We start from the raw sequence: 22,375 nt of genomic DNA, 5'->3' as shown, positions 1-22,375 counted from the left end.
CTTATAAATAGCATATATATAAATATAAACAGTAATATAAGCAGTAATAAAAAAGTCAGTCAAAAAATACAAACTTTATGTAGGTCTTAGATCACTACAGATTAGCTAGCTAAATATTTGTGGGTGCAAACCGTGCCTCTGTACAAAAGAGTAGCTTAATTAGAAAAGCAGTTTAGCTAGTATTCTCTTGCATTAGTCGTACATACTAAAAAGGGTAACACCCTAGAACAAGCAGAACATAGAACAGAAAATAGTTAAAATAGACAAGCATTTTATTGGCTGTTTAACTAATGTCTACCCTAATTCATTTTACTTTGCACCAACTACTTCTCTCAAAGTCTATAATCTTATTCATTCTTTATACATTAAAAAGACCTGCGACCCAAATAGTATCCCCACCCCTATACTGAAAACACTTGCACCAGAAATGAGTTTGCTTATCATTTCCAACTTCATTAAAAATGGCTGATATCATTCCAATACATAAAAAGGGTTCTAAAGTTATTTTTCAAAACTATAGGCCTATTTCATTACTATCTAACAGAAGTAAAATTTTTGAGAAGACTGTCTATACTAGGATGTTTAACTTTTTATCCCAGTTCAACGTCTATATAACCTGCAGTTTGGCTTTAGGAAAAACACAACACTAATCATTCACTTATACAAATAACTGAAGAAATACGAAATGCCATCAACAAAAATGAATATTCCTGTGGTATCTTTTTAGACTTTCAGAAGGCTTTTGATACTGTAGAACATAAGATCTTGTTAAGAAAGTTGGAACACTATGGGTTTCGGGGTAGAACTAATAAATTCTTTCACGCCTATCTATCTCACAGACTTTAGAGTGTTTCAATGCAAGCTCTGAATATATTTCAGTTGAGCATGGAGTTCCACAAGGCTCTGTTTTAGCCCACTGCTGTTCTTAATCTACATCAATGACCTTCAGAATGCCATCAATTTCTCCACTGTATATCATTTTGCAGATGACACTAGTTTATTATATAGTTCACCATCTCTTAAAAAAATTAACAGTCACTGCAACTATGATCTTAAGCTTCTTAGCGTTTGGCTAAGAGTAAACAAAAATTCACTGAATGCTAATAAAACAGAAGTTATATCATTCAGATCTAAATATAAAACTGTGCTGAAAAATTTGAACTTCAGGCTTAGTGGTCAAAAACTTTTTTAACCAACTGTGTGAATTATCTTGGTTTACTCATTGACGAACACCTGTCATGGGATAAACATACAAATATACTGCTAAACAAATTGACTAGAGCCTCAGGCATTCTTGCAAAGGTGAGATACTATGTACCATACCCAACCCTCATAAGTATCTACTATGCCCTATTTAATCCACATACAACTTATGGATGCCAGATCTGTGGCCAAATTAACACCATAAACAAAGCTAAAATAGTTTCTCTGCAGAATAAGGTCCTGCGTATCTTGCATTAACAGAGATATATACAACCCTCTTTATAAGCAAGCTGGTGTACTAAAATTGAATGATTATATTTCTCTGATTAATTGTCTCCTGGCTTTTGACCAACGTCGCAACTCTCTACCTAACATATTTCATGACTTCTTCGCACCCGTGGGTAACAATCATTCACATAACACCCGAAACTTAACCTGTCTGTTAGCAGAACCAACACAATCATCTATGGAACCTTCTCAATTAAAGCCGAAAGTGCTTCAGAGTGGAACAATATACATCTTATCTCTGTAAATAAAACTGGGTTTCTAACAAGAATATTTGCGGAAGATGCTTTATCCAAAATGCGATTCCGTGGTTTTAAATTTAAATTATTATTAGAATAAATAATCATCATTCAAGTATGACGTGTTGTTGCGTATACCGAAAATGCATTGGGTGCGCATTTAGCAGGAATTCGTGGAAAAAGCCTGGAGGCACACGCACGTGTTTTTGAGGTTTTGTATACCGTTGAAGTTTTCAACTAAAATAATAAAACCTTTCGAACTGTAATCATTGTTCAATAATCGAAATAAATAAAACGAATAATGAAAATCTAGATGGTAAATTGTCAAAGTTTTTTTTTATTATTCTTGGATATTATAAAGAATAAAAAAGATTGATCGTTTGACCAAAAAAAAAAAGCATTAGTCTTCTTTAAAAAAGAAAATCTTTGTGTGTGTTACCAACTTAATTTTTTAGGTATTAATTTAAAAAATCACAAGATTCTCTTCGAAGATATCAAGAATAAGGAGTCATCCCAACAAATCCTTTGGTCCTGAACTCCTTTTGTGATTGTTGGAAAAAACCTTTTTGGTACGAAGTTCTGTCCCGGCTGATAACTACACGGTTTGTTTGGGTGACAATTTGGTTGTGGAAAGACCAAAAGTTATAGGATCAACATATTTAAGTAAAAAATTCCAACCTCTCCCAAAACCAAAACCAAAAAAATCGGCGTTTTCGGGAAGAGTCGGTTTGGCTGCTAAAGAAAAAAGTTCTCATCCATAATCAACATTTGTCTCTCTAAAAGAAGAAAATCATGCGACGTCTGTGGTTGAAGAGTTCCCTGAATACGATCCATCTGTCATTACCAATGGAGCAAGAGCAGTTTAATGACGCTGCTGCTCAACTACCAATAAAATCTTGGTAAATCGGGATCTGGGTAATAAGTGCGTCTAAAGGAAGCCATATTTAATGCCGAAGTATTTTAAATAAGAGTTAATTTTAAAATTTTCAACCACGGAATGGCATTTTGGATAAAGCATCTTCCAATATTTCCGCCATGCTTCCCGCTCGCCAAGTTATGGGGATTCCCTTAGTTTAGTACAACAACAGCATTAACCGTCCCGGTATTTTTACCCCTAAAGTGCGTCCAATATCAGCATTTAGCTAGAACAATATCTACAATCTTAGGAAATTCTGAATTCAACTAGTGAAACCGAAAAGTTCACTAGAACGAAGCCTTACAGTGCTGCTATAGGCTAATTATAGCTTTCTACATGTTTAAACCGTCTCAGTTGGAAAAATGGACATTTGAGTAAACGGCCATTTCTGGTTTTTTGTTAGAATTTCTAGTTTGTCTCAAAGATTATGTGGATGGTTGTAGTTATTGCATTTCTATAATATATTGAATTTTACCATTTTATGTGAACCCCCGGTCTTACGACGATACAGTTCGTTGAATCAAGGAAATCGACTTCTTTCTGTCTCGCCACATTCGAAATGTTTGAAATACATGGAAAGAAGGAAAAATATTACATTTTTTCTTCATTCAAATCAGTTTTCAGAACACAGAGCGTTTACGCTATTCCGCACAGAATTCTAATTTCATTCGCTGCCGGTTTTCCGGTTGTTCTCTTCGTTTACTGTCAGCTCTCTCATTGTTCTGTGAAACTGGTGGTTATACCTCCTGGTCTTTGGGTAAAAAAACCTTTAAAAACGCCAGTCGTTTAAAAACAACAACAATGAATGGAAACCAGGTCACTTATTTTGTAGCGATACCCGGTTCATTACCAAGCATCCAAGAAGGTTTTTAAAACAGTTTTAGTTAAATGGCGTCTTTTGATGATGAAAATTTGAAGCACGTATCATCAACCAAAAGCGAATCTCTGGCCACGTTGCTATTACGACTATTCCTCGTCATTAGTGACCCTGTCATTCCAGGCTATTAATCGCTGCCTTCTGGTTCCTCGAAACATAAGAGATCGCGTTTAAATTTTTTGTCGAAGAGCTATGTAAGGAGCCAAACTTTAAAGCTAGATAATTAACTTTGTTGTCTACCTCGACGGTCCAACTGACGTATCTTTTCGTTATTCATTCAGCAGATGTTACAATCACGGCGCTTCTTAGGCTTGAATTTTTTTTGTACACGCTTATAACCTCAATTGCTCACAAACACGCAAAGGGAATTACCCGAATTTAACTCTATCAGCATGATCTTTTAGCATGTTTTCAGATGGGTCTCGCTTGTCCTTGGTTTATTCCAGTTTGTTCCAGTTTGTTCTTAGGTTGTTCTAGCTTGTTCTTAAGTTGTTCCAGATTGTTCCAGGTTGTTCTAGCTTGTTATGTATGTATGTATGTATGTATGTTTCTTTATTTAACGTTGGTCAAATTTACAAGATAGCTTTCGCTAATAAAAACCAACTAACGTAACAAATAATAATAATAATAATAATAATAATAATAATAATAATAATAATAATAATAATGAAAAATAACATTCTGGGCAAAGATAAATTAAAGTTTACAATTCATATTTTACACTTTTTTTTTCATCAATTTTTTTTACATATTTTACAATTACATAAAATAGAATCCTGGCAGGCTAATTTAACCGTAAACTCTTCAATGGTTGAACTATTTTTAATTTCACGGGGAAGATTATTCCATATCCAACAACTTTGTGACAAGATGGAATTTGTACCATAGGTAGTGGTTTTAGCTTTAGGTAAAGTCAAAGAAGGGCCTCTCCGGAGGTTATGCTCACATTGGTATGTGTTAAAACTAAATAAGCACCACATGAATTCAGGGTTCAGATTCAATGCTTTTAAACACCTCTATTGCTAAAGTTTTTAAGTGGCGTTGGTGGATGGATTTGTCCTTGTATTTTTCTAAAATGTCAATATAGTCAGCTTTCACTATATCGTATACAACCCTCAATGTTTTATAATGTACTCGCTCTATTTTACTATATGCAGTTTTACTGCAGAACATCCAAATAAGGGGTGCATAGTTAAATTGACTCTGTATAAAGCTTGAGCTGAGTATTTTTGCTTTGGGTTGCGATAAATAAGGTCGTAGTCTTCGTAATGCATGAAGTTTAAAATTTGCCTTCGAGTACAAGTTGTTTATATGTTGATTGAAGTTTAATTTATTGTCAATTTGAATACCTAGGAGTGTAACGTGGTCAGACTCATTTAAAGTAACTGATTCAAGTGGTAGAGTGATTTTATCTCTTGTTTTTTTACCTAGTATTATAAATTGAAATTTGGTTGGGTTGGCTTTTAGTGAGTTGATTTTAAACCAATGTAGCATATTTTGTGTATCAACAGTTAATGAATTTAGTACAGTAGCCAACTTCAAACCACATGCATACAATGTATTGTCGTCGGCAAAATTACATACCTCTGATTCTACAATAACAAAAAACAAGTCATTAATAAAGATGTTAAATAGGAGTGGTCCTAAAATGGAACCTTGGGGAACACCACAAATAATCTCAAGCCATTCACTAAATGATGAGCCTATTTTAACCCTATTCGGTCCGGGGGGGGGGGCGGATTCCGCCCCCCTGACGGTTTTTTTTTAATAACTCCTGATTGCTTTGTTATATGGCTATGATACTTACTGAGTTTCAACATTTATCTATTAGACACCTGCATGCTAATTTTTTAGGTCCCATACCTTTCAGAGGCTTTGATATTGGCCATTACTCAAAACTACCCCTAAAAATCTCTATGAAATCCTTATAATGGGGAAAATATAATAACTCCTGTTAGGATTATCCTTTGAACTTGAAACTTGCAACACAACTTTGTTTTATCAAGAAGAACCATTTTGAATAATTTGAGCACGTGACTAATCCAATTTCCCGATTTTGTCGGATTTTACCCGAAAATCGGAAAAAACGGATTTTCGGGCAATTTTTGGCAATTTTTCATCCGATCCATGTAAAAACCGGAAAATATGTTAAATAAATTTTATTTAGCTTTCAGAAACTTCAAACAGAATGTAAAAATTCGCTCTAGAACAAAAGTAATTATATTTTAAGCAGATAGTGACATTTTTAACAATTTTCAAGCTTTTGATGACGTCACAGAAAATGTGCTGACGCAAGCAAATTTTTTTTGGCGTTATTTTGTTCCTTTTATGACGTACTATAAGTGTGCCAAGTTTGATTCAATTTGAACAACCCTATAAAAAGTTATGGAGGGCCGCCCCCTGGTCATAGTATGTTCGAAAAACCCCGGACCGAATAGGGTTAACTCTTTGTTTACGGGACGTGAGATAATTTAAAAGTAATTTTAGACTATTTGTGCTGATACCGTAAGCAGCAAGCTTTGCAATCAGGAGATCGTGTGATAGGCAGTCATAAGCTTTAGAAAGGTCCATTAGTACTGACCCTACAAACCAATTAATTGTTCTAGGGTGTTACCCTTTCTAGTATGTACGTTGCATTAGTAGGGTGCGGATATACGCACCACATAATGGACCTTATAGGTAAAAGTTCTTTAGAGCTTTTAGAAAAAATTGTGTTGTTCTATTCCAAAAGTCATTTGAACTTGTTTCGTATGTGGATGTCTGTAAATCCCTTAGTGGTATTTAAATTTTTTTTCAGTTTATTGTCAAATAAATTAAATAGCTAGCTAGTAAAGTATATATATACACAAGCTATTTAACAAAACTATTAAAAATAATATGTGTATATATACACAAGTTTTAATTTGTTTACGTTTTACCAGGCGGTGTGCGGAAGAAATTTAAAAAATCGATAGGCAATAAAATGCAGATTGTCGGTTTGTGACATTTGAACCTTTTTTAAAAGTATTGTCGCCAAAATTTTTAAACTGATTCACCAAAAAAAAGTAGCAGTGGTTAAAAATACTGAAAAACAAACACTTTACATGTTTTCCACCGGTCTAAAAACTTCTAAGCAATGTTATTATTTTAAAATGTTTTTGTATGTGTCATTTAACTGCAAGTTATTTAGACTTGACACCTTCAAATTTTTGTATAGAAACTTTTTTTTCCAAGTTTGGATACAAATGAGGAGAGCTGTTGTTTGGTTTATGAAATGTCGTGAAATATTATTCTTTAGATTCAAAGTTTTTGCATTTACGATGTGTTGGCCTTGAATTAACAAAGTTGTTGGTGAATTATCGATGTACGTTTACAGTGTTGTTAAGAATGCCGTACTTTCGTGCCAACTCAGAAAAATTTATCTGAAACTTATAAAACTATCCATGTGCTAATATTGTTTACTTCAAATAGTTATCTACGAACCATGTTCCATATGTTTTACTTTTTCTAATAGTGCATTTTTGTTAAAATTAATTTTACTTAGGGGCTGGTTATATGAGCCCCGTTGATCTTGCTTGTTCCTCATTTTCCTGATATTTTTGCCCATCTGTTCATATGGTTAAACGGGCTGGCTTGGTAGGCGAGATCTCGTTTCTCAGAGGCGGGATCCTGGTAGGCGGGATAAACATTTTCTCATATAAACAGTAACAAAGAGGGTTATTATGCTCAACTAATTAAAATCTTTTGTTACATTATTGAAAGTTTTTATTGTTCAGAGCCAGCCGCCTAACCGAAGTAGTTTTTTACGTATAAACACAAGTCAAATGTCAGCCTGGCAAGTGAGCCAGCTCTGTTTGACGAGCCACCCCGTATCCATATAAATAGCCCCTTAGGCCTGGGCTATGCTTTTTTCTTGATTGGTGTATTTGAGATTCTAGTGATTACTTTATTCCCAATAAGATGTTAATGCAGCAATTATATTTGTTTGTTTGTTTGGTTTGTTTATTATTTATACTTTAAATATTCCCTTAGTTCTTTGTTTGCTTGTTTCTATTTTACCGCCGTAAGCTACCATTTATAATTTTCGCGCTTCTGCTAACATCACGGGAAAGCTTGACGTGTTCCCGACACTGTCGTCAAATGTTAAAGAAAATGCCCGATTTTGACGAAATATTTGATAAAATGACGGAAAACGGTGTTCTCACTATGCGCGCGCAACCTGTAAATATTTTATCTGTTGCAATTTGTACCTAATATGTTGGTGACTAACAAAAAAGCTGTTAAAAGTTACCGGTGGCCGTATTTTTGAATAAATTCAATCAAAACGAACCGGCAAGGAAACTTGAAATCGAGACTGTGACGTCATCTTTTCGTTTATAATATTTTAACAGCTTTTTTAAGAACAGTCCATTAAAAGCTACGTTTTAGCCAAAAAATCGACCTGAAAAGTTCTTTCCCCAAAGTGAGATCACTACATTGTCCTGTTAGGGACTGTCCGTGAGTTGCCCCTTTTTATTTTGATAAAATGGGGCATTCGTAGTAATTTATTCGCAAAAAGTTGCCATGTTTAAAATAATTATTGTATAATTTATGCTTGCTGCGTATGTAACATAATTAGTATGTAAAGCCTGTGTCACACCTATGAAGCAGATGGAGATGCTGATGCAGAGGCAGATGCAGAAGCAAGTTATTGTGAGCATGATTGAGGCAAGTGAAGCAAGCGTGAAGCATGAAGCCAACGTTGAAGCAAGAATATCACAAAATTTTGATATTCTTGCTTAATTGCTGCATCTGTTTCACGCTTGCTTCATGATTTTTTATGGTGTGAGCAGGTAATGCAAGTGTACAAGGGAAGCAAATGGTAAAAAACAAAAACAAAATAGCAGAACTTTTCATAACAACAAATATGGCAGATGAAAAACCGAAGTTGTCAGGAAATATACAATTTTGTATGATAAATCCGATAAAGACCACAAAGATTCAAAACAAAAGATTCCGAGCTTGTAATGATGTTGCGACCGAGTTAGATTTACAGAATGGTAAGTTGAGAAATCTTATTTTTATAGCTAACATACTGTGAGCATTTGTTTTGTTTTTATAGCTAAAACTGCCGAGGTAGCTTTTAGAAACCTTAGAAATAAGTATGGTCGTGAACGACGCGAAGTAAAAGAAACGATGCGAAGTGGCGCTGGAAAGGAAGATGTCAGAAATGTTTCCATACTTGGCTTGGCTTGAACCTCATTATTCAGAACGAAGAACTTCAACAAATTTTGAAATGAGAACAGGGATGAACAAGAGATGATGATGGAGCAACTTAATGACGACGATGATGATAATATCGCTGACAGCGCCTCCGTCGTGTCACTGGCAGCTTTAGATGTTTCATCTGTTACAGGCAGAAATAAATATAGGAGGAAGTCAAGGTAAAGCGCAAAACTATATTAAGTATTAATATTATTTTTGATGTAAAATAATTTTGTAAAACATTAATTCTCTTCACAGAAGATCATCCCGCGAGGCTAACGATGATTGCGATAAACAACTAATGAGGACAATTGAAAAAATATTATATAACCCAGCAAATCCGACGCACTTGGAGCTTCTAACAGCAAGCTATCAGGTAACAGGAAGCTATTGGCGAAACATGAGATTGACAACATAATGTTTAAATTCTTGCTCGAACAACGGCAAGAAGAATCTCCCGCTGGATTTCTACCTTCCACACCTGTACCCACCATACAGCCATCAACACCGTATATACAGAGTTGTTCGAAGACACCTACCACACCTAAAGTATCCCCTCAAGGAGAAATCAACACTGGAAGTCCAGTTTTTAATCGACAAATGTCGTTTACACAGCTTCTTTAAAATGGCGAAATGAATATTTGCCTGGGAACTTATTTCAGCAATACCACGCAGGACAAAGGCAATAATAATTTTAAGATTTTGCATGCAATAGGTTGTATTTAATATTCCAACAGAAAAGACAACTTTAATATGAAAATATGTCACTGTAGTATGTCTCCTCTGCTGCATACGTGGTTCCACTGCCATGGTACCGAGCCTTCCATTAAGTTTACGTAGGTTTTGTAGCATTTCGTACTTCTATTGCTGATTGTGATACCCTAGATCCTCGTAATGAAGGAATATCAGTTAAAAAGCTCCTCTATCGTTACGTATGGAAGTAATACTGCTCCATTCACCATCCTTTATTTTCCCTGTCTCATTATAAGAATCGACAAAACCAGTAGGACAGTAACCAGCGCTGTTTGTTTGACAAAGAAAGTTGTGCAAACACAACGCTGCTTTGACTATCAAATCTGCTGTTTCTACGCTACATTGAAAATACATATAATCAGGGAAAGATATGACAATCCCATCACGAAAAATTGAAATAACAATAGCTTACAAAAACCTAAATATTTCAACAACAATCTTTGTGCTTATACCAGATGAAGAATTGATAAACCATGAGCTAGTCGATCAAAGTGAATACGACAACACTGACACCAGCAACGATTAAGGAACCACTTCATATGCCGAATGTGAATCATTAACCAATAAGACCGAAACTAAGATTCTAAGACTATAAAAATATATAATAAAGTCTAGAAGAATTTAAAACAAACAATTTTTTCCCGAATATACACCACACATATATACATAATTTATTTAAAAAAATTGTTGAATGTTTAAAGACACTGCCTATTGGCAGTAGGGTCTTTCTTTTTAGTATTCGTTTTGCGTTCTTCTCAGTCCGTTCACCAGGCATTTATTGTTGAGAACGATGTAGCGTCCATTGCTTTGTATATTAAATATATACCAGTCGACAAACCCCATGAAAAATCACTGACGCAGGATAAAAGTGAAAAAGAAACGTCATTTGAAGTTTGATGACGACAACAACCTCTTCACAAAAAAAAAATAATTCAGAACCTTGTTTTCTCGTTGCATCTATTGTGTAGAGCTTAAAGCGCTAATCAATAAAATGTATATGATCATGTGCTTTTGATGAGCGGTTAATGAGATATAAGGATTTTAAAATTTTGCTTACGTCAGCAATGGCCCGTCAAAACTCCAAAATCTTTTTTTTAGAAACTTGTATACCTTTTGCCTTCATCGTATAGATCTTGAAGCGCTAATCAAGAAAACGCATAGGATCAAGTGCTTTTGAAAAACGGTTACAGAGATTGTAGGGTTTGAATGTTTTTAGATGACGTCATGAACCCGTCCAATCCGAAACGGATTTGGGGACCCAGGTTTGGGAAACTTACCCAAATTGGTCCTGGGTGGTCCCTATTGGTCCACGCGATAAAAAATCATTGATGTGACCACCTCGTTTCCAAGTTATTTGCCCTTAAAATTTTAGGTGCACTGTAATGGCTTCATTAATTTAATATCAGATATTGATACTAAAATAGTGTGATTGAGGTCGCGCTGTAACGTCACTGTTACGAGATACAGAACATCTATGATGGAGATGTACGATGGAGATCATTGCCTATACTTCACTTGTACAGAATATTTGATGATAGAATAAATAGAGACGAAAACGATAAACACGTGTCTTATGAATATCACATTGGCGACGAGAAAAAGGATTAATTTGTTTAAATAAAGTTAAACGAAAAAAAGAAGAACATTATAGTTTCTATGGCTGTTGCCTTAACGATACCGAGTTTTCCAAAGTTCGACCTGGATGATTACAATACTATCTCCACGAGATGGGAGAAGTACAAAAAGAGAACTCGCGCCTGTTAATTCTATAACTAGATTTCTTGCCGAAGTTAAAGTGGAAGGAAGTACCGCTGTGCGATTCCTTATTGATACAGGCTCATTCTTGAACATTTTAAATAAAAAAGCATTCGATAAATTAACAAAAATTGCAAAGGAAGTTTGAAGCTTAAAAAAACTTCAACAAAAGTCATACGTATGGTCTAGAAAAACCAACCTCCTTAAAAATTCTTAGCGTTGTTTCATTATTAGTTAAAAACTAGTCGTTAGCCCGTAGAAAAATCCACGGGTTTGCCCGTCCTTTTTATACCGCATTGCGTGCGTCTCGTTACATACGCAGCTAAGCTACCATTTTGCGTGACAGACAGACGGACGGACGGACAGACGTATACGGGTATTATAATATAGATGATAAAACAATAACACTAAAAGAGTTTTACGTCATCGATACAAATCATAAAAATCTTCTGAACAGTACAGCGGCAATTGATTTAAGATTGCTTAGCTTAAACACGCCTGAGATCAACAAACACGTTACTCAAAAAATACTCAAAAAGCAGATAAATAAAACAAAAAAAGGACCCGAGCAGGAGAATAAAGTACCCAGTATAAACCAGAATAGTGCTGAAAAGATAAACGCACAGCCCCTTATATTAAAGCCGCTAATCGATAGTTATAAAAAAAAAAAATCTTTGAAGAAAATATAGGCAAGTTTACAGATTATCAAGTAAAGTTACATATAGATGAAAAAGTACCCCAGTCACTCAACCAGAACGCAGAATTCCGTTTGCTCTTAGACAAAAAGTCAAACAGACAGTGGATAAACTTGAATCCCTGGGAATACTAAAAGAAGTGAAAGGGAAACCTACACCTTGGTTGAACCCTATAGTTGTCGTCCCAAATGGAAAAAAGTGACATTAGAATTTGTTTAGATATGCGTGCAGCAAACAAGGGGATTACGAGAACTCGATACCACACACCAGTTATTGGCGATCTATTGATAAAACTAAAAGACAGTAAACATTTTACAAAGTTAGGTTTAAACTCTGCATTTCATCAGCTAGAATTAGATCCCTCATGCAGATATATTACTGACTTCAGAACCGAAAAGAGAATCATGCAATACAAAAGGTTAATTTTTGGAGCAAACAGTGCTACTGAAGAACTCCAACACGACCTTCAATCCATCCTTATGGACATTGAAGGAACAGCAAATATAGCTGACGACATACTGATCTACGCTAAGACAACAAAAGACCATGATAAGATATTGGCAAAAGTCTTCAAAAGGTTAGCTGAAAAGGGACTAACCTTAAATTTAAAGAAATGTATATTCGATAAAAATAACCTCGAGTATTTTGGTTATATCTTCTCAGCTGATGGAATCAAACCGAGCCCAGAAAAGACATTAAAGAATGCAAACCGTCCAGAGGATCTGATATCACTTCGCAGTTTCCTTGGAATGACAAATTACCTGAAGAGATTCATTCCACAATACAGCACAATCACTCACCCACTTAGATGCCTAACACAAAAAGATACGAAGTAGGAATGGAGTCCAGAGTGTGAAACTGCATTCCAAACCCTGAAAACGTCACTGTAAGAAGATTCATGCATTTCCTACTTGGACGAGAATAGAGAAACATTGATTTATTGTGATACCAGTCCAGTAGGCATTTCCGTTATTTTGTTACAGAGAACGAAGGGAAAAGCTGACATAAAAGTTGTAGCTTATTCCTCAAGATCGCTAACCAAAGCAGAAATGAGATATTCCCAAATAAAAAGAGAAACATTAGCAGTAACATATGCATGTTAGAAAAATCATCTTTACTTATTAGAAAGACCTTTCGCACTTTACAATGACAATAAAGTTTTGACAAACATTCTTAACAACCCTAAGTCAGTACCGCCTCCACGTATAGAAAGGATGTTACTCCGAATACAAGGATACACCTTTACCACCGAATACATAAAATCAGGAGACAACGTCGCAGATTACCTAAGCCGACACCCAACTTCAAATGTCAAAAACGTAAAATACATTGAAAATCACGTCAACTTCGTATCCGCCTACGCAAGCCTCAGAGCATTAACATTAGACGATATAAAGCTTGCTACACAAATTGACCCGTTCTTACAAAAACTCATCGACATAACCATATTGAACACCTGGCACAGGTTAGATCAATTACCATACTCAGAAAAAACAAAAATGTTAAAGCATTACAGAAAATTTAAAGATACACTTACCGTAAACGAAGAGAACAACATCATCCTAAAAGATAAACGCTTTATACTACCTAGAATTTACCATCGAATATCGGTAAAAGTTGGTCATATCGGACATCAAGGAGTTGCTAAAACAAAAGTACTTTTGCGAAGCAAAAAATGCTTCATAGGTATGGACAAACTAATAGAGGAAGAAATCAAAAACTGTATACCGTGTCAAGCAACAGTAAAGACAAACAGTAAAACACCTTTACAACCAACTGAGATTCCAGACCATGTATGGCAAACAATCAACACTGAGTATCTTGGACCACTACCAGATAGCAAATAAGCCCTAGTCATGATCGATCAAAGATCTCCAATTCCCTGTCTCTGTGACAGGCAAAAAAAAATGTGTTGTTTTTTCTTTAATGTTGCCGAAGAATGCATATTTAATATGGCAAATATTCTGATGTTAAGGCGCGACGTCAAGAACACTTTTTTAACGTCAATATCCTATATTAAATTAATGAAACCATTACAGTGCACCTAAAACTTTGAGGCAAATAACTTCGAAACGAGGTGGTGACGTCAATGATTTTTGACCATGTGGGTAACTAAGGACCACCTAGGACCAATTTGGGTAAGTTTCCCAAACCTGGGTCCCCGAATCCGTTTCGAAATGGGCGGGTTAATGACGTCATCATAAAACCTTCAAATCCTAATATCTCTGCAACCGTTTGTCAAAAGTAAACCATCCTATACATTTTCTTGATCAGCGTTTTAATATCTATGCAATGAAGGCAACAGATAAACAAATTTATATAAAAAAAAATTTGGGGTTTTCACAGGTTATTGTTGACGTCAGCAAAATTTCAATAATCGCAATATAACCCATTCTAAAAAACTATCAGAGACAGCACTGGAGAAACACTTAAAAACAGACATTGAGGAGGAGGATGATGTAGGAACCCAAGGAGTGATCCGCCTAAACCCTGAAGTTGAAAACTCTCAGAACTTACCACCAACACACACCGTCACAAGAACAAGAAGCAACCGCAGCACTATCACCACCGCGCAATACTTACCCACGACGCACCCGACGCCCACTCGAACATTCGAGAAAATATTAACATAGCTAAACAGATACTTGTAGATACTTATAGATAGACAGTTTGGCAAGATACAATGCTAACACCAGATTCTTTGTTTTGGTTCCTTTATTGTCTCAGGGGAAGATGTTACGACATAAAGTGATGATGATTGTTTTGATTATCGTTTTCGTCTCTATATATTCTAACATCAAATATTCTGTACAAGTAAAGTATAGCCAATGATCTCCATCGTAGATCTCCATTAAACAATATCACAGTCACAAAATTTAGCTTATTAGACATGCATTTTTCGGCGACATCAAAGCAAAATGAACACATCCACTTTCATGCCGTGGAAAAATCCACTTTGGCAAAATAGCAATGGAAAAATAGGTTGTTTTATTCGTTGCCTGTAATTAGTGGCTGTTGGAACGCTGGTCAAAATAATGTATAATGTCTGCTTTTGGCGAATGCTTAAGATATAGGGGTTTAAAAATTTTGCTGATGTCATCAAAGTCCTGTCGAAACACAATTTTTATTTTTATTTTTATGCCCGTTGCCTTTATCATATAGATCTTGAAACGCTGGTCAAGAAAATTTATAGGATCATGTATTTTTGACAAACAGTTGCAGAGATAGCTATTAGGGTTTGGAGCTTTCTGACGTCATCAACTCGTCTATTCCAAAACAGATTTGGGAACCCAGGTTTGGGAAACTTATCCAAATTGGTCCCAGTTCGTCCCTGGTTACCCATGCGGTGAAACATTATTGACGTCACCACCTCGTTTCCAAGTTATTTGGCCTCAAATTTTTAAGTGCACTGTAATGGCTTTATTAATCTATATAATAATACGCCAGTTCCGTGTGTCTGTAACAGACAAAGTGGATATGTTCATTTTCCTTTAATCTTACCGAAATTTTCTTTGAAGTAACCGAAAAATGCATGTCTAATATGCTAAATTTTCTGACGGTACGGCGCGACGTCAATAACACCACTTTAACGTCAATATCCTATATTAAATTAATGAAGCCGTTACAGTGCACTTAAAACTTTGAGGCCAAATAACCTGAAAACGAGGTGGTGACGTCAATGATTTTTCACTGCGTGGGTAACTAGGGACCACCTGGGACCAATTTGGGTAAGTTTCCCAAACCTGGATCCCCGAATCCGTTTCGGAATGGACGGGTTGATGACGTCATCACAAAACCTTCAAATCCCAATATTTCTGCAACCGTTTGTCAAAAGTGCACGTTCCTATACATTTTCTTGATCAGCATTTCAAGATCTATATGATGAATGCAACGGGTGTACGAATTTGTGAAGAAATTTTTTTTTGAACTTTTGGTAGGGACTTTGCTGACGTCAGCAAAATTTTAAAGCCCTTAAATCTCCTTAGGCGTTTGTCAAAAACATAGGATACTATACATTTTCTTGATCAGCGTTTCAAGATCTATACGATGAAGGCAACAGGTATACAAATTTCTAAAAAAAAGTTTTGGGGGTTTGACTGGCCATTGCTGACGTCAGCAAAATTTTAAAACCCTTATATCTCATTAACCGCTCATCAAAAGCACATGATCATATACATTTTCTTGATCAGCAGTTTAAGCTCTACACAATAGAGGCAACGTGGAAACACAGTTCTGATTTTTTTTTGTGGATGGGTTGCTGACGTCATCAAAATTTTTATTCTGCCTCAGTGGATTTTTCCACGGGCTTTATCGACTAGTCTATATATTAATACGCCTTGTGTGTGTGTGTGCGCACGGTGAGGCCATGTCACACAAATCACGGGTCACTTTCTTACGACGTGGCGTTACGCTAAAACTTACTATGTTAAAAAAACGCTAATCAGAGGGTTAATATATAAGTATTTAATTCTCTTTTCTTATTTCTTTAAAAAATAAAACTCTTTTTCCTTATTTTATTAAAGCTAATTTTTATTTTATTTTTAAATGTTTTTATTTGTTTTTTTGTTGTAAAGCCCCACTGGGCGTTATAGATAGAATATAATTTAATTTTACCAACGGTTTACCATGTGCGCGTCGTATCTCACGGAAACAAAGTTTATCAACTGAAAAAGGAAAAGCGCAGCGAAGAAAGTTGTCTCTTTTTCAAAGTAATCCTGAAAAAAGTTATTTCAAGCAATGTTTACTCATCATGACGTTAGAACAAAGCTTATTTGCTTCTTCTATCATTTTGGTGTTCTGGTACCGAGGTTGCTTTCTTTTTTTTAAAAAAAAACTATCGAATTCGAATGATAATTCGAATCTAAGATGTAAAGAACAAAACTGTTGTTGTAGAGCGACTGTTGATGTCGAGCGAGAATAAAAAAAAGTTTATTTGTTTCTTCTATCATTTTGGTGTTCTGGTACCGAGGTTGCTTTCTTTTTTTTTAAAAAAACTATCGAATTCGAATGATAATTCGAATCTAAGATGTAAAGAACAAAACTGTTGTTGTAGAGCGACTGTTGATGTCGAGCGAGAATAAAAAAAGTTTATTTGTTTCTTCTGTCATTTTGGTGTTCTGGTACCGAGGTTGCTTTCTTTTTTTTTAAAAAAAACTATCGAATTCGAATGATAATTCGAATCTAAGATGTAAAGAACAAAACTGTTGTTGTAGAGCGACTGTTGTGTCGAGCTAGTTTATGTTGTCGCCAGAAATATTTGTTATAAAGAAGAAAAACGTACGATGATATAACGTCAAAAAGAGAACTGATTGGAAATGTATTAGACAATTGTAGCTAGCTATACATTTTCAATTTTTTTTCTTCGGGATGAAGCGAAGTTTAGTAATCTAAGTAAAAAACTGATTGGACTTTTATCCAGAGAACGTTAGCTACTACTGAGAAAGCGAAAGAAAACAGGTGTGTTGTTTAGTTTATCTGGTAAAGAGATAAGTTTAGGTGTGTAACGATTTTTTAACCGTTTTAACTTTCAGAGCTCAGCTTTTCCTTTAAATTTTTATTTTCTTGTTGCGTCTTGAGCTTACGCGTTTTCTTTAGACACAATTTTTATAAGAATCTAAAATGTAAAACACAAAACTATTGTTGTAGAGCGACGTTTTTAAGCCGTTTACACACTTCCAGCTAAACTTTCCTTTAAATAGTTTTTCTTCTTTCTTCTTACCTTAAAAAATAAAACTCTATTTTACTGAAAACTTTATTTTATTAAAACTATTTTTATTTTATTTTAAACGTTTTTATTTGTTTTGTTTTTATTTTAAAAGCCCCACGGAGTCGTTATAATTATAATAATTTGATTTTACCCCCGGTTTACCATATGCGCGCCGTATCTCCCGGAAACAAGTTGCTTATCAACTAAAAAAAGGAAACCGAAGCGAAGAAGGTGGTCTCTTTTCCAAAGTAATCCTGAAAAAGTTTATTCAAACAATGTTTACTCATCATGAGGTTAGATTAAAGCTTATTTGTTTTTTCTATATTTTCCATTTTTGTGTTCTGGAACCGAGGTTGTATTGCATTCGAATATGAATGTAATTCGAATCTCAAATGTTGTAGAGCGACAGTTCTTCTCAAGCGAGAATAAAAAAAGTTTATGTTGTGGTCAGAAATATTTGTTATAAAGAAGAAAAACACACGATGATATACCGCCAAAAAGAGAATTGATTGGAAATGTATCAGAAAATTGTAGCTAGCTATACATTTTCAATTTGTTTTCTTTGCGATGAAACGAAGTTTAGTAGTCGAAGTAAAAAACTGTTTGTACTTTTATCCAGAGAACGCTAGCTAGCATCCTACTTAGAAAGCGAAAGAAAACCAGGTGTGTTGTTTAGATTATCTGATGGAGAAATGTAATTTAGGTGAATAACGTTTTTAGGCCGTTTACACGCTTCCAGCTAAACTTTCCCTTAAATATGAAGTTAAATATGTTGTGTTTTAAGCCTGAACATATTTTTTTGTAAGAATATACACAGGGTCAGTTAGGGATATCTTAAGAATATGTCCAACCTCGATTGTTTGTTCTAAAATAACAGAATTTGCCAATAGCTATAGCAACTTATAGCAAGCTTTATTTTATTAAGGCTTTATATATTTTCAGGACATAGACATGCTAAGAATATAACTAAGAATAACAAGAATAGTATTTGTCAAGAAAGTTGAGAACTTTTTTGTAAGAATTTATATACTTTAATCAATGGGTCAGAATACAGTTGACTCTCTCTATCTCGACTACCCTCTATCTCGAACATCTCTCTATCTCGAACCAAAGTCTCGGTCCCTTGGACATTTGTGTAGGCTCTAAGCTATTTTCCTCTCTTTATCTCGAACCTCTCTATCTCGAATACCTCTCTATCTCGAACCAAAATCTCGGTCCCGTCTGACTGTTTCTCTCTCTATCTCGAACTTTTCCGGATTTAAGAACCTATTTACACTAAAAATCGAATTAAAATGTTCCATTTTCGAACGAAAATGTTTGACGTTCGAATTCTAAAGTCACTCACAAAGCATTGTTTACAGTGTTTTGAACCAGAAACCTTCTTGAGGTGAAGATGTCGGCTTTAAAAAGAAAACTCAATAACGTTTCTTTAATTCAAAAATGTCAAATAATTCGGGAAATCGAGAAAGGAATGTCAAACAAGGAGGCAGCAGAAAAATACGGGATCCCCAAAAATACAATTTCAACTTGGATGAAAAAAAAACATAAGATCCTACAAAGCTTGGAAGAACAAAAAACCGCGTCTGGTTCGAAAAAGGTTCGAGGCTGTGATTATGAGCAGATAGACAAGGCTGTTTTCAAATGGTTTACTGTTCAAAGAAGCCAAAACATTCCGATCGATGGCAATTTGATAAAAGAAAAGGCACTCAGTTTTGCTAAAAACTTTGATTGTTCAAGTTTCAAGGCTTCCGATGGTTGGCTGGACAAATGGAAAAAAAGGTAAATAACATAGTTATAATTTTCATTTCGTGTATAAAAACAACGTGATTACATATCAAACACTAAAATTACAGCTTCTGTTTTTTCAAAATCTCTACCATTGACTTTTGCCCGGATAAGCTTAGAACACAGGGGACCTGCATTCCATCACCATCTCCAAGATTAACTGCCTTTCCAGTAACAGTTATATCACATCTCCCAAATTGATCAGCACGAAGGAAAATAAAATATGGTTTTAGCAAACTTTCCATTTTCTCCTAACGGCAAATGTCCGACTATTTTCCCATCTTTTTCAACGGCTACAGCGTATTTGTCGACAGGGTTGTGAGGTTCCATTTCTCCTTGTAGTTTTTCTTGTTGGACTGGTGTCCATAAACTTTTGTAAACATGGTACCCTTTTATGTAAGATGTAATGTCAGTGGAAGACAAAACGACGAGTGGCATATTTTCAGTTAATTCAATTTCTTGTCCCAGTAAATTTATAGCCATATTGTTCATTACAGATTCTACTACACTCCACGTGTTCAACAATATAATTTGTAAACAGATAAGAATCGAATCGAACCAATCTTAAAATTTATGTTCGATTGTGTTATGTTCGATTAATATTAAGGGCTGGTTTACACGAAACATTTTTATTTATTTACTTTTTCAGGCACAGCATTTCCTTGAAAGTTATCGGTGGTGAATGTAAGTCAGTTACAAATCAAATGACAAGCTCCTGGAACGAAACCACGCTCCCAACCATTCTGTCGAATTACAAATTGGAGGACACTTTCAACGCAGACGAATTTGGTTTGTTTTACCAATGTCTTCCCGAGAAAACATACCACCTCAAAGGAGAAAAGTGTTCTGGGGGGAAGAAGAGCAAGTTGAGATTCACTGGAATGGCCGCAGCAAGTGCTACTGGAGAAAAGTTGCCAATGTTCGTCATTGGCAAATCAAAAAGACCTCGCTGCTTTAATAACATCAAACATCTCCCTTGCCAATACACATCACAAAAGAAAAGTTGGATGGATAGTGAAATATTTGAAAACTGGGTCCGGAAACTGGACCAAAAGTTTCGTGTAGACGGGAGAAAAATCGTTCTTATAATCGACAACTGTCCAGCACACCCATCGATCTCGAACTTAACAAACATTCATCTCGTTTTTTTGCCCCCTAACACAACGTCTGTGTTGCAACCGATGGACCAAGGTGTCGTACGAAGTCTAAAAGCGCATTACCGAAGGAGAGTTGTACGTTTGCTGTGCAGTGCTTTGGAGAACAACAAACCTTTGCCAAAGATTTCAATTTTAAGCGGAATGAAGATACTGGCTGATCCTTGGGAGGCTGTAACTAAACAAACCATCATCAATTGTTTTAAGAAATCTGGAATCTCTTCTACAGGACAACAGGATGCTATTGCTGATTCGGATGACCCATTTAAAGATCTTCAAGAAAGTTTGGATGATTTAAGAGAGGCTGATCCATCATTGGTACCAAATGATCTCAGTGCTAATGATCTTGTGACCTTGGATGATGAGGTTATCGCAACCGCCCCTCAAATCTCTAATGAGGATATCATTGATGAATTTCGGAAATCTCAGGACGACGAAGCTGAAGACGATGGCAGTGACATGGAGGATGATTCATTTGATATAGTTGTCGAAAAACCATCAAGATCAAAAGTCGAGTGTAGTATTGATCTTTTGAAAGATCTAGCAATGTGTTGCCGAAAAAGGCAATGAAATGCAAATGCTTATCTCCAAATTCGAAAAAATGTATAATGAAGTCAGAGTGGCATCACTTAAACAAAAAGACATAACCGATTTCTTTAAATGAAGCTGTAAATTTATTTTATGTATTTATTTTAAAAGAAGTCTTGTGCATTGAATATTAACATTTTAACATCTCTCATTGACCTCTATCAACTCCCGATACACTGAAGGTTAAAAATACGTTTTTTACGAAAAAATCCAATTTTTGTCAATTTTTCTCTATCTCGAACTTTCTCTATCTCGAACAAATTTTCTGGTCCCTTGCGAGTTCGAGATAGAGAGAGTCAACTGTATCCTAAGAATATGTCTAAACTCGATTGTTTGTTCTAATATAAAAATTTGTATAATGCACAAATTTAATAAATTTTCCTTTTTTATTGCGTATATATCTCACAAACTGAACGTTTTTCTCTCCAAAGCAATGGACCGTTACATGTAGCAGAATTTTACCTATAGCAACTTATAGCGAGCTTTATTATATTAAGTCATTATATATATATATTGAAGCCATAGCCTTGCTAAAAATATATTAAGAACAATAAAAATAGTATTTGTCACGAAAGTTAAGAGCATAAGGCTAAAACGGAATAACACAATTCTTATAAAATACACGGTGTATATCCTAGATAAGAATTTTATAAACTATAAAAAGTAATTTTTCCGTTGTTACTGGTTTTTAAATCAATGTTTACATCTGTTACGTTACCGTTTAAAATATTATTCGATTCTTAAACTCGAAAACACTGCATTGTTATCATGCACGGCACGTTTGCGCATTGGTAGGGTTGCTGTATGCAATAGACTAAATAGCTAATTTGGTATGATGCATTAGAAACTGTACGTTGTGGAAATTTTGCAATAACCCTTTTTTGTGTAACTTAACGATTTTTCCTAATGTCTGGTATATCATTTTCCCTGGTGTACTTCTGGCATGGCAAAGCAAGTATATAGCTTAAGCAGATTTAGATTTTTACATGACCATTGGTAGCCACCTTCGGTTTTGTTAGACCTTTTGCATTTTTATTTTACTTTATTTTTAATTTGTTGTTGGACCTGCTTATATTTTTAACGTTCTGTATAATGCAGATTGTTAGCAACCTCAATCCCAGGGCTTTTTTCTCTTTTATTTCTATTTTTTTATTGCTGCACATGCTAATTTTTTGGACGTTTTGTTTCAGCGGGT

General features: G+C 35.1%; 2 protein-coding genes across 2 annotated transcripts; one reads left to right on the top strand and one right to left on the bottom strand.

Moving 5' to 3' along the window:
* Window positions 1-4,504: 4,504 nt before the first annotated feature.
* On the bottom strand, window positions 4,505-6,091 carry LOC130653803 (uncharacterized). The gene is made up of 2 exons (XM_057456313.1): window positions 6,025-6,091; window positions 4,505-5,112 (listed from the first exon to the last, which is right to left on the bottom strand). Exons 1-2 carry the CDS (start codon window positions 6,089-6,091, stop codon window positions 4,505-4,507), a joined length of 675 nt encoding a protein of 224 aa, XP_057312296.1.
* A 14,051-nt stretch (window positions 6,092-20,142) lies between these two features.
* On the top strand, window positions 20,143-21,162 carry LOC130653802 (tigger transposable element-derived protein 4-like). The gene has a single exon (XM_057456312.1). The coding sequence runs from the start codon at window positions 20,143-20,145 to the stop codon at window positions 21,160-21,162; it is 1,020 nt and encodes a 339-aa protein (XP_057312295.1).
* Window positions 21,163-22,375: the final 1,213 nt, after the last annotated feature.

The sequence above is a fragment of the Hydractinia symbiolongicarpus genome, chromosome 8 (genome assembly GCF_029227915.1).
Source record: "Hydractinia symbiolongicarpus strain clone_291-10 chromosome 8, HSymV2.1, whole genome shotgun sequence".
Taxonomy (NCBI): domain Eukaryota; kingdom Metazoa; phylum Cnidaria; class Hydrozoa; order Anthoathecata; family Hydractiniidae; genus Hydractinia; species Hydractinia symbiolongicarpus.
The sequence above is the reverse complement of the archived record's forward strand: the minus strand, read 5'-3'. Positions and strand labels throughout refer to the sequence as shown.

What these genes read in the sequence shown, in the direction of transcription:
- LOC130653802 (XM_057456312.1), top strand. Translation starts at nt 20,143, where the DNA reads ATGACAAGCTCCTGGAACGAAACCACGCTCCCAACCATTCTGTCGAAT.
- LOC130653803 (XM_057456313.1), bottom strand. Translation starts at nt 6,091, where the DNA reads ATGGACCTTTCTAAAGCTTATGACTGCCTATCACACGATCTCCTGATT. An exon ending in TGCAAAGCTTGCTGCTTACG is followed by an intron (nt 5,113 to 6,024) that starts GTATCAGCACAA and finishes TTGTTATTGTAG; the next exon opens with AATCAGAGGTATGTAATTTT.